We start from the raw sequence: 13,524 nt of genomic DNA on the forward strand, positions 1-13,524 counted from the left end.
TCTACACACAGTGGTACAAATATATTATATTTAATTATATTATATATTTATTATATATATTTTATTATATAATAAATTATAATAATTAATATATTATTAATTTTAATGTGAACACAAAAAAACCAAAAATATTAGAATGAATCAAAAATATTCGTGCGTATATTGTGTTGCTTGCAGGAATATTGTGTGAAATCAATAAAATGAAATAACTTTATCACTTTAATGTATACACGTGAAATATTAATTAAATTTAAATAAATGCACGAAAATATTTTGGGTTCAATCTAATAAATATAAATAAATAAATAAATAAAGTTAGAAGAACTTACTTGGTAGAAGTTACGCTAAATCTGATGACGTATTTTCCATGTAACGAAGCTGGCACGCAATGTACGCGGCCACGTGAATTCATTTTTTTTAACAATCTTTCAGTTGAATTGTTTTCACCCCGTAAACGGAATACAACCAAACCTAAATGTCGCGTAGCAGGAATTTCAAAACGCGGATCTGCCAATACCAATGCTTCAAACTTTTGTGCCAATCTTATGCCCTAGATAATATATGTTCGATCAATTGTATTGTTTATTTTAATCAGACTATTATTTTTTTCTTTGTTCGTAATTAAACAACGCGTGAATTGATTTTGTTTTTACCTCGCGTATGTGCCTTTGTAATCCACTTATACCAAAATTCCTGATTACGAACCAAAGTTTCAATGCTCGGAATCTCTTCGACAACGGTAATTGCCAATGCTAGATAAATTATTTAAGAAAAAACAAACACTAGAGATAAATTAAAATAATATTTCAATATTGTTTATTCAATTAAATTTGTATACTAACCATAAAATCAATAGCGAGTCCTACGAAAATGACAAATGTTAATATATATAAATATAAAAAATTGATAAATATCAATGATGAAATAATAAATCACAATCTTACCAGAATTTTCGTGTTTCAAATAAAGCGGATCAACGTTAAAAGTTCTGTGCAATGCTTGGCTACTTTTTACCCTGAAAAATAAGAAAAAAAATCAAAAATACAAAAATTGGAATAATACAAAATTTTCAACGAATAAATTATTAATCTTTCGTATTAATTGAAAATACACAATTTCATTTCGTATCATCGACTTTAAATATGCGATTGAAATATCATCGGGAACGGTTTATGGATTGTTCACAATCCATGGATAACTAGAAAATCGTTGTTGGAACGTCTAAAGGCGGATATTGCGGAAAGAATGAAAGAGAAATAAAAAAAAAAAAANAAGTCCCAATAAAGGGACGAAACGTCCAACTAAATCAAACATAGTTCTACTTCTTTCATGTCCAAGTTCCCTGTTAAATTTCATCATTAAAAATTGTAATTTTTGGACGAGAGAAATACTAAATAAATAAATAATAATATATATTATATATATATTATTTAATTAATAATATAAATGTAATACTAAAAATCATCTTAGAAATTATTTGTGTATTAATATGATATATCACACACGAGAACTAAAAGAAAATCGAATAAAAGAAGTATTTGCAATAGAGCAAAATTAAACGAAATAAAACCAAAAAATTAATAAAAATCTACCACGATATTAATAATATTGTTAAACAATATGTTGAAATTAAAATTTAACGGGACGCGCGAGTTTGTCTATTTATGTGGAATACTTACGCGAAATACGAATTTTTGTTCATGGTAAGAAATTAATTAAAAAAAAAAAAAGAAAACAAAATTAATAAGGAGCAAAATTTTTCCACATTTTTTGCCAGACCTTTCTAAAGGGTCGAGACTTTCGTTTTAAGAAATACTGGAAATATATAACGTCTTCTTTATCTCAAAACCCAATACCATTTCAGATTAGTTTTACCTCGACAGCTTTCTCGCGTTTACTGTTGTAAACTGATTTTAACATACTGTTCGATTGCGTTCCATTCAATCGTATCTCCCTCTTGTGAGAAAATTAAATTTGCGTTTACGTGGCTAACATAAAAGCAATGAAATCTCTGAGTACTATTTATTATTTTCGTCTCGTAACAAACTATTTTCAACGAATTTACTTTAACAGAATTTCACAGAATTTTAACTGGTATCAATTGAATATATTAACCCCCACCCCCATTTTCTCTTCCCCTCATGTAATTATTTATTTACACACGATGTTACATTTGTATCGTATATGATCACAGATATAAATAAAAAAAAAATCGATATTTTAATAAAATAGCTCACGTATACGATTTTTGTCTTTTTTTCATAATATTATTTCAAAGAAAATTCCCCCATTGTTTTTTGTTTGTTTGTTAAATCGGCATAGTTTTATCGTGAATAAAAAATAACTGTCTAACGCAATCCAATTCATATTCCATTCCATTTACTCTCGAGCAAATCGATTTGCAAATGATATCGAGATTTCATGCTTTTTATATTCAAACAGTCACGAGACTCAAAGCGATTGTGCGAAATGAACCAATTTGAATAAAAAATAAAAAACAAAAAAAAAAGGAAAAAGAAAAAAGGAAACAAAGATTTCCTTTTCTCTCAGGGTCACGTAGTTTTTCTCTGATCTAATTATTCTTTCAAATTCCATACAAATAATATTATATCTCATAAAAGAGTAAGTATTCTTCGTGACATACCATAGAATTTTATCCTTTATTCTTTTCTTTTTGTTTTTTCTCTATCCTCTGAATACTCATGTTCCAATAATAAATCATATTTGCTTTCAAGGTACTTATACGAATACCCATTTATTTTAAGTGATAAGACTGAAATGTAGGGGGAGGGATAGGGTTGGGAGAGAAAAAAAGAAAGAAGAACGTATTTGTTAGAAATACCCTATACCGGTATTTGTAATAAATATCATATCAAAAGAAAATAAACGATGATGAGTTTTTTACGAAGCAATAAAAAATGAAAAAAAATATTTTCGAAGATATTTCTCGAAAAATGATGCGATTCTAAATACTTTATTTCTCTCTCTCTCTCTCTCTCTCTCTCTCTCTCTCTCTCTCTCGTAATTTTCGTGTTTTCTTTTCTTTTCTGGTTGTTATTAAGGTGAACTAAAAGTTTGTGCGTTTTTAAATGAATTATTTCCAAAATAAATCTTACAAAAACAATCCATTACGTAGTTTCGATGTAAAATTTAAATGCAATAAACGCACGAACTTTTGATTTCACCCTAATTCATCGGGAAAAGATTATTTTTGTGAATTTAAGTACAACTCACACATTTGTAGGCCTGCATAAAAATTCCAGTTACTTCTGTCGTCGTCGTCGTCGTTGTCGTTGTCGTCGTGCAACACCATTGTCAGTAAAAAGTATACCTTTTGTCAGTCCTGTGGACAACTTTTACGAGCCTACAGTATATATCTCAAATTTCTTTTCTCGACATCCATCTATTTGGTTGTTCTGTGCACTTAACCGCACCGCCATTGTGAAGAATAATTTGACGAACGTGTTGTGCACTCTCTCACACATATACAAAAAAAAACTCAACATTTTACACCTCACCCGTTTATAACATTAAGATAATGGAGGATGAAGAATATATGGCCTTATTTATTACCCCAACGCGCGTATGGGGTGGTGGGTTGGATTTAGGGGACAGCAAAAGAGGCTAAAGCCAAAATGTACTTACCACCACATTTAGTATAGTGGTATTAACTTCCAAAGTTTTTTATTTTTCTTTATTTTTTTTTTTCTTAGATTATTATTTTCAAAACTTCACACAAATGTTTGGACTTTTCATCGATACTTTTTCTTCTTTTGTTTTCTTGCAAATCGTTATAGAAATATTATACATACATATATATATTCATGTAATTTTTGTTCTAAATTGTAAGTAATATTATTTGTTCGATATGATCGTCATTTGAAATTATACCAAAAAATTAGAGATAGGTTGCCTCTATATTTTCAAGTTCGCCCCTCCCACGCTGTTTGATTTTTAGTTAGCCCTTTGAATAAAATTAGTTTTCGAATTGAAACCAAAAGCAAAAGACGAAAAACAAAACGAAATTAACAGGAAGGACAATTCCAACGATTAAATCTCTAATTTGATTTTAAAAGAAACTTTGCTTTTTGTTTTTTTTAAATTTAAACAAAAAATTTCTTTTTTATTAAAAATCTATTGGGTTGTTTTTAAACTGGAAGAAATAGAAAAAAAGAAGAAACAAAACCAGACAATTCCGTATCTTTCGAATGCTATAGGTATTGTAATTTACTTTTAGTTGAATCCATTTAACCTCGTTACAAAGAATCGTACCGTAATCCTTGCGCGAACTGAAAGTAAAAAAAAAAAGAAAAGATTAGAAAGAGAAACGTTTATTACTCCTTGTAAACGTTCCCCCATTCGTAGTTAACGAACTAACTGCAAAATCAAAAGTGATTAATATAGTTTGCCAATTTAAAATTGATCCGATCAGTAACACGGCTATCATTTTTCGCGATGATATTGTATCATTGAAATTACTATCCCGTTCGATTATATTAATGCTTCAAATAAATTCAATTAAATAGATCATTCCGCAAGAATCGTTATGCTATTTATCTGTAAATAACGTGCCATATCGATATTTTCGTATTAATCGATCGTTAATGTTAAAGGTAAAGTTACGATGTTATAAATAATATTATGGCAAATGTTGGTCAGGGAGGGAGGATGGGGGATGGTGCACTATTGTACATGTGGGTGTGTGTGTATGTGTGTGCACGCATATACTAATCGTGACCCTATAGGCGTGTTGTGTAACTCTCGTGCTTAGTAAGAGGGTGAGGATTTTTATGGGGGTGGGGACAGGAGGTGGGGGAAAAACGTATAGGAATAAAAAAAAAATGAAAAAACAATCAACTCGAATGCAAACAAAGTAGATAAGGTTTACAAACGATAAGAGGTTTTACAAGGACTTTTCTATATATTCAACGTTAGCAATAAGTATAGGCAACTCTCTAACAGAAATAGAACACCCGACCCATTTGTGCATGAAACAAAAGAGAGAAATAGACATACAGATGGAAAACGAACTTTCCAACTAAACCGAATGATAAAAGTTGCATAGTTATCTCCTTTGAGATCGCTGAAGCGTTTCTTTTGTGTTCTTTTCTGTTTGGTTTTTTTTTTTATTTATTTATTTTATTCTAAAAAACATTTCAACGTCGTTAAAATTTATATACGAAAAAAAATTCTAAAATACGAGAAAAATTGAGAGAATTTTTTTTTTCATTGGCGATAATAACAATATTGTTCCATTGTTTTTAAAATATATAAATATAATATACGAGATTCGTCTTAACATTGATTATTTGTAATGTTTTGTTCTACGTTGGAAAAAAAATGGATACTTGAATGATATTTACGAAGGTGATATATAATAAAAATAAATTAATATTAATTAATCCTTTTCTCGAGTTCGCGTATTAATCGCAAATTTTCATCAGATATTAATGTATAAATATAGAATCTAAATTAAACGCATGATTAACACTTAATTATGTACGATAAATAATATTATTAAGACTTTCGATTATACGTATTAATTGCTATCGAAATGTAAATATATTATATATATTAATTCATTGAATAGTATAATTATTATGTTTAGAAAATCAAGGACTATTGTAATTTTTGTTAAATCACGATAATGAAAGATTTTTTTTAAATCCTCAAGACGTGACAATACCCAAGGTCATACTGTGTATCAAGTATAACCTATGATAGCTCATATTGATTGTAGAGTCATTGTTTCCACAATTACATGGAAAGCTAAGTTAATTGTTCATGAAATGTCACGTATTCCTTAATCCTTCTTTATACTCCTTCCGTAATTACGAAGCACGATCGTTAGGAAATATAAATGTTGAAATGCAAAGCTTAGGAATCATTATTTCCATCTACGTAATATTTAGTTTTTTTACGATGAAAATTGTAACGGTTTATAAACATCAATTTTTATGACGAGTTGATGTAGTCTAAAAAAAAAACAAAAATAGAAATAAATTTATCACATTATTATATAACTGACAATGTCAATCATTTCATGAAATAATTAGTTTAGATTTATGAAATAAAAAGTTTCGTTTAGTTTTTATTTCCGAAAAGGATTATCCTCAGTAATTAACATATTTATAATTATTCTTATTATAAAATCGTTACATGGTAATTATACAGAATAATATTTCGCATTTACGGATGCAGATATTGCAAAAATTGTGACAAAGTAAAATGATATTATCATTCGAAGTTAATATAAATACTGAGAGTGTTCTAAAAAGGTTTTTGTTTCTTATTGAACTTAAAAATAATTAATTTATTATCCAATTAAAGTCTTTAGGTATGCACAATGTTTTTTTGTTTTACAGAGTTGTATAAAAATTTACTTTCTTTTCTCATTGATAAAATGAATTTTGTACATCCAATGTAACCAAGAAAAATGTTTATTTTCCGCTCGAATAAATAATTTATTTTGTTATGTCAACTCATTAGTCTAATCATAATATATAATTATAGAATTTCGTAGCTTTTATACAATAGAAAATGTTTCGTGTCAAATAAACAATGTTGACAAATAAAATTAACGTCTTATTGATGACGTTAACAATCAAACGCAAAATACACAATTCATTTAACGGATCAATACTACAAAATTGACGATAGGAGAGAATTTCAGTAGATGACATAGTAGGTAATAATTACACGATAACCACAACAATTAGCGCATAGTATTATCTTACTCGCCCGATTATTTGATTTAACAAGGAAATCCGAATGTTAGTAGTTATAATCGTTTGTTTCCATTAGTGATCGAAAAAAGTGGTGAATCTTCTTGTTTTTTTTTCATTATTTTAAGAAATGAGATTAAAAATTTACGCATTATGTGTGTACAGAAGTATATTATTAGCATAGATATGACGATTTTATTTAAAATGAAAATTCATTTGATCGTTTCAATATATATGAGCAAATATCTTGAAAAGTATGAAATTATCAGTATCATAGAATTGTTAATAACTTTTATATCGTATTATATTTAAATCTATAATTTTTTTTCCCGAAGGAGTTTATTTTCTCGAAAAAAGTATGGATATCTTTTGATGGTTGGGAAACAACAAAAAGAATACCCCGTTATATATATATATATATACTACTACGGTACTGAAGAAGTTCGTGAAAAGTAAAGAAATGTGTAGGCACTCCTAAAGTGAAAATTAATGACTCTGCAAGTGTAAAGAGGGTGTTGTAAAGAAAGATAGAGAGAAGAAAGGTGTATTCTTTATTTTTTGTTTCTTTTTTACTTTATCACAATGCGAAATTCTTATTAAAATAAAGTATCGTCTTATGTTGATTAAACTTCTAGTGCTATTTATTTCGTTGAAATAAAAAATACCAAACGTAATATGAATTTATAATTAAATGCATATATCACACACACACATACACATATATGTGTTATATTACGTATTTATTTATAAATTATATTATATCGAACGATTGTGCCGATCGAGCTTTCTCGCGAACTTTTAATATAGATATTTCTTTTTTTTTTGTAAATCGTGTGCCAATAATAATGATATTCAATTATTACAATTTGATTAATAATTGTTTCGCGAGTAATGTTAATTAGAAAGCTTCACAATGAAGTAATTGTGATCTAATAGAATTTGCTGTCTTCATTATTATTCCGTAACAATTTATATGTAAATGTCGAATGCGTACAATGAAAAGTATGTAATAACTATTTATAAATTCTTATGGAAGTAGGAAACGCTACGCGATCACGCTTTTAATAATAGGCCGATATGTAACTTTTTATTCTCTCTGTCTGCGCAATTGAAGAAGAATAAGTGTTCCCATTTTTCTTCATTTAAAGTACTCTTATCGGTATTTAACGTTATTCAAATTAATTCAATTCTTTTATTATGCAAATCAATATTTTTTTTTCTCTCTCCTTCCTCGAGTTCACGCCGTTTGCAAATTTTCTTCCTACTAACGAGTTCTATTGAAATTCGATATAGATTATTGTACTAATAAATAAATCAAATGCTAATTGGTCGTTCTCGTTGATCATACTATCTCATAATTAACAAATTTCTTTGATGGACGATTTAGTATTATTATAATGAAATTAATTTCGAAGTTGAAACGATTTACGTTTAACGATATTCAACAAGTTTCCAGTCTTTTTCTTATCTTATTTTCTTTCTTTCATAAAAAGATATTACAAAGAAAAAGTGTTAAGAACGGTAAAGTATTTCTTATTTAAGGCTGTTTGAAGATACCAAATTGTTGAAAGAAAAATAAATATCGTTATGACGGAACTATTCGTATTATATTATTGTTTTCATTTTTCACGCGTACGAGTATGATGTGTTATACTATATACGTATACAAACATGTTATGAGATCCCTTTTTCTTTCTTTCTTTCTATATTTTTTTAACTTTGCTTTTACTCACCCTCTTTCTTTTTCGTTTATATTCACCTTCCCACAACATGTCATGTCGTAATGAAAACGTTGTAAAATCCGTATTCGTTTGAGCAGCACTTTCTGCGACCCAAATGCGTATGAAAAATTTTGTTCTTTTAATTAATCATACATTTTCTGTTTTTCTTTTTTTTATTTATTTGTTTGTTCGCATACAGACTACTTGTAATTTTTATAATTACTTGTTGTTACTTTCAGTCAACAATCACTTTTTTTTTCCAATGTTCGTAGCTTTTGTTCTTTATTAAAAAAAAAAAAAAATAAAGTATATACGGATATGTTATTAAAAATAAATTGGATATATATTTTCAAATATTTACACGTTTGATTATCCGCAAAAATATTAGTTAACAATTTTACGAAAAATATAAGTTTCTTAAACACAAAATATGCTAGTAAACAGAATGATCGATTATATGAGGTTAGATGTTGCTTCAACGCTTGCCAAATTAATAATCCACATTAGTTAGCTTTATTACCTATGATTTCAAATTAGCAGTTAGTCGATCTATCTTCCCTCCTTCTATCCTCCTAACCCCTCTTTTTTCTTATATATATAATACAAACAGTAGATTGATAAATTGGACTTTCTTTATTCAACAAACAGAATAACTTTTTCTTTTCTTCGTGATAAACAATAAGAATGAATGATCGAAAGTACGTAATTCATATATCACTCGTGAATCAACAAAAATTGGATTCGCGTAACTTTTGACCTAAGACGTTAGCGCACGTATTAAAGAATCAAAAAAAAAAAAACAAAACAAAACAAATGTGATTCAAATGTTTTCACTTTTAAATTCTTTCCTCGCAAAAAAAAATACTTTTCTTTTCTTTCTTTTTTTCTTTTTTCTTTTTCTTCTTTTCCTTCGAACATTTTCAAATTTTCCACCTCGTTTACATGAAATGTTCGTATAAGAGAAAATACGAAATATTTAATAACGAATAGTAATCAGTGGCGGTAAAAAGATAATAGAAGTCAACAATGATGATTATTACAAGAGAGATAACAAGAACGATATTATCAAGATAGGAATAAACGACGAAAATGAATGGCGTAGGAGAAGAAAACAAGAGTAAAAAGTAGAAGGAAGATAAAAATAGATAGTAATAGAGTAAGCGAGAGGTATTGTGAGAAAGAGTGATTACGAGATACACAAGAATATTATTGAAGAGTTAGGGACGGATAAGAGAAAGAAAGATAGATAAAAATAAGAAAAAAAAAAAGAGAGAGATGCTGCAATAAAACCGAATGAGACCAAGAGAGATCGACAACAAAGAAATATTAAACTACGAGTGTGTGTCCATATTTCACAAACAAGATTCTCATTGTCAATACAACGTTCAATATGTAGATTGGTATATGGGTAGGTAGATGATATTCTTTGCGTGTATGAGACAAAACACACACACACACAAATTAAAAAGAGAGAGAGAGAGAGAAAGAGAAATTAATTAAAGATAGAAGAGAGTACGAGAGAGAGAGAGAGAGAGAGAGAGAGAGAGAGAGAAAGCTTTGGTGTTGGTATGTACAACAGTCTCCATTAGTCTTTGTCCAGGTTGCTCTGAAATTGCCATAGCCGTTTTAGGTTGTTCTTAGCGGCCGATGAAATGACCGTAAACGTTAACACCCCCCCCAACCCCCCCCCCCCCCCGCCTATGTGAACACGAAAGCCTATAACATGGTAATCGATTACGCATCTAACGATCTAAATCTAAATCTAATCTAAATCTGTATTATATATATGCATATAAATATCGTTATTAACAAAGTTTTATTTTTTTTTATTTTTAATAAGAAAAGAAAATGACGAAAATATAAAAATATAAGGTATTTCTTAATAATATTTTAAACGAATTGAAAAATTAGAAATATTTTTCATTATTTTACGATCAAATCAAATTAAATTTACATCTATATAAATACTCGTTTAACATTTTTCATTCATAAATTATTATTATTATTTAGAAAATATTTAATGTTTTCTCGAAAAAAAAATAATGTAATTTTTACATAATTTATATTATATAAAATGAAATCTTACAAAATTTTTAAGTATAATCGAAATAATCACTCTTCTCATTTCGTACAAATTCATTATGTTATACAATTAAAATAGAAATCTTTCAAGTTAACGGGGTGTTTAGCTAAATTATCGCTCGAAAATGTTACGTTTTATGGCCGCTCGATCATTCAACAAGAAATATTATGTGATTTTACTGCTAAAACGTATCAACGAGTATTTAATTATGATTTTCTTTTAAGCTTTCGACATCGTTAAACTCTCCTCTCCCTTTTTCTCTCTCTCTCTCTCTTTCTATATATTATAAGTATACATATATGTATATTTTTTTTCTGTTTTATTATTATTTTAATTATATTATATATATACCTATACATATATTTAGTATTATTATATTTCCTGCGGTCAAAACATGAAAGATTATATATATATATCAGTAACGTAATACAAACACATATTTACTTATATATGTATACGTTGAAGTCGTCAATCAAGATGCACTGACGTTATCTAACTCGAAGACTGATACTAATAGTATCATCGTTAAAGTTCCTACTAATTTTCCGATGCAATTACTCTTGAATCAAGCTGACGGATTTACCCGCAGGTTTGAATTTATCTCTACTAAGCGAAGCAAACTTACAATTAGTCTCTGTGTGAAATTTCCAACTGTTCAACTTGTTATTTTACAAAATACCAATTCATTTTGGATCATCTCTTTTGGAATGACTTTTATGTTGGATGTCATTATAATAAATGGGATAAAAATGTAGGAAAAAAAATAGTCATTTATAAAAAAACAAAAAACAAAAATAATTTATCTGATTTTATTGAAACGATAGAAAGAGTAAAATATTAATAGTTATATTTTGGCAATTTCTGCAACGTATGATTGTCCTCGATAAATAATACTTTTCGAGAATGTTTGTATTTTAAAAATGAAACGACGAGATTTTAATAGAATATTCGCGCCCGAAGCGGATATCCGCTTTAATCTTTTACGTTTCATCTCGCTAATGTGTATATATATATAAAATGAACACCGTACTCCGAATACAAATAGCCAATGTAATGATTTTTGAAACTCAATAAAAGAACATTTTCGCTCGTTCCCGACGAGCCGGTTAATATTAGGTCAAGTTTACTTATTTTTAATTTGTAATTTGCCTTTGTCGACAAAAAAGAAAAAAAAACCTCTTCTGAGATTCCCAATTTTGTTACCCCTCGAAAAAATTCGTTTTACAATCTTAGAGCAATTTCTAAGTTATTCCAGTTAATCCGTGGCGTATAAAAATAAAAAAGTTACTCTTCTAATCTTCGAATTTCAAGTTTCTCATATAATATCGTTTTATTTTTTTTTTTCTATAAAAGAATTTTACGACGAACGATCAATTTTCCTTTTTTTTTCTTTTCTTTCCCTTTCTCTCTTCATCCATATACGTATGTTCTTTGACATTATGTATATACGATAAAAGAAAAAAAAAACGTTCGAAAAGGGTGGTTCTTAAGATCAAATGTATTTATATCATAAAGACGTTTTCTATACGTTTTACGATGAAGTTCGTATTTTTGTGAAAAAAATATGAATCTTCCGACCAAAGATTCTTTTCCTTGCAGCTAAAACATGAAAGACTTTATATGTTTTTTCGTAAAATCAACATAAAAAAAAAAGAGAACAAGATAGAAAATCAAAAATAATTTTTGTCATATTCGTGCCAACGATACGATATTAATATATGGATACCTGGAAATATTTGTTTTGTTTTTTTTTATTACAACGTTGTAAAGATTCTTAATAAAAAATTAATTCGAATACGATCGATAGAAAAGGAAACTTTTTAAAATTGAAAAATTAAATAAATATTCTCTATTAAAAGATCGATAAAACCGATCGAGTATTGAAGATCTTTTAAAACCTGATGTCTTCTATCAATGAATACTTTCTTTTTGAAAAAAAAATTTAACGTATCACATAATTTTTTTCTATTTTTTTGTTGTTGTATTAAAATAAACGGTGAGACTTCGAGAATGATCCAGGAAAAGAGACGATCAAAGTGATGCTGCACACAAAGTTTAAAAATAGTATTCAAAGTTGCCCTTGGATAAATTACTGCGACGTCATAAACATGGACGATGGTATTCACCAATGAACCGCGCCGAACGATGCATTCATCCATTATTTTGTCTGTGTATTTTATCATCAATAATTATATATATCTATAATATAATTAATATGTGTATGAACGTGTAGAGCAAGAGGAATTTCGGTGAAATTTTCTTTATTATTCACTTTTGTACGTTGCAACGATTAAACGGAAAGAAAATCATGTCATTTCGTTATTACGAAGAGTTTCATACATGACAAGCAATTTTCCGCTTAATGAAAGTTTTTGCGCTTTCAAGCCCAAGGAGCTTTCAGAGTTTCTATCGGGTTTATAGGCACGCAAAGAAAAAAAAAAGAAATAATGTTTTTATTTTTCTATAGAACGAAATTTCATAAATCACTCGAACTTAACGATCAATCACATTATTATCTGTTAAATAATGAATTATACGTTTAATTACAATACGAAATAAATTATAACATTTATTTATATATGTGTTATACGTTTTATAATATTATTATATCGTACATTTATCCGTATTTTATATATTTAACCCTTATTGTAAGTCAGGTGGGAGATGACAATACAAAACGTGTCGAAACTCGCTGTGTCTTAATAAATAATTATTAATAATTAATAACTTCACATATATTTGGAATATTAATCATTCAAAAAGATAAATGATTTTTAATAATAATGTTATTCTTATAATATTACAAATTTTTTGCTTATTCACCAAAACCAATTACAACCTTGTAAGAATCACGTATAAAAAGCTAGCGATCGATAAAGGTTAATGTAACATAATTTATATATATTACATTTAATTTATTATATAATAAAAGTTATGTTTTTTAATATTTGTTATTATTTTTCTTTTGTAGATAGCAACTTTGTGCTGGGCAATG

At 27.9% G+C, this 13,524-nt stretch overlaps 1 protein-coding gene across 1 annotated transcript; it reads right to left on the reverse strand.

Annotated features, from left to right (window-relative positions):
• Positions 1-309: 309 nt before the first annotated feature.
• Positions 310-3,313, reverse strand: LOC106792612 (histidine decarboxylase-like). Its single transcript, XM_014759085.1, has 5 exons — positions 3,228-3,313; positions 945-1,015; positions 843-862; positions 654-752; positions 310-550 (listed from the first exon to the last, which is right to left on the reverse strand). The coding sequence occupies exons 1-5, from the start codon at positions 3,311-3,313 to the stop codon at positions 326-328; spliced, it is 501 nt and encodes a 166-aa protein (XP_014614571.1). The 3' UTR covers positions 310-325.
• Between the last annotated feature and the right edge of the window lie 10,211 nt (positions 3,314-13,524).

This window comes from Polistes canadensis, unplaced genomic scaffold (genome assembly GCF_001313835.1).
Source record: "Polistes canadensis isolate GaletaPanama2010 unplaced genomic scaffold, ASM131383v1 scaffold_499, whole genome shotgun sequence".
NCBI lineage: Eukaryota > Metazoa > Arthropoda > Insecta > Hymenoptera > Vespidae > Polistes > Polistes canadensis.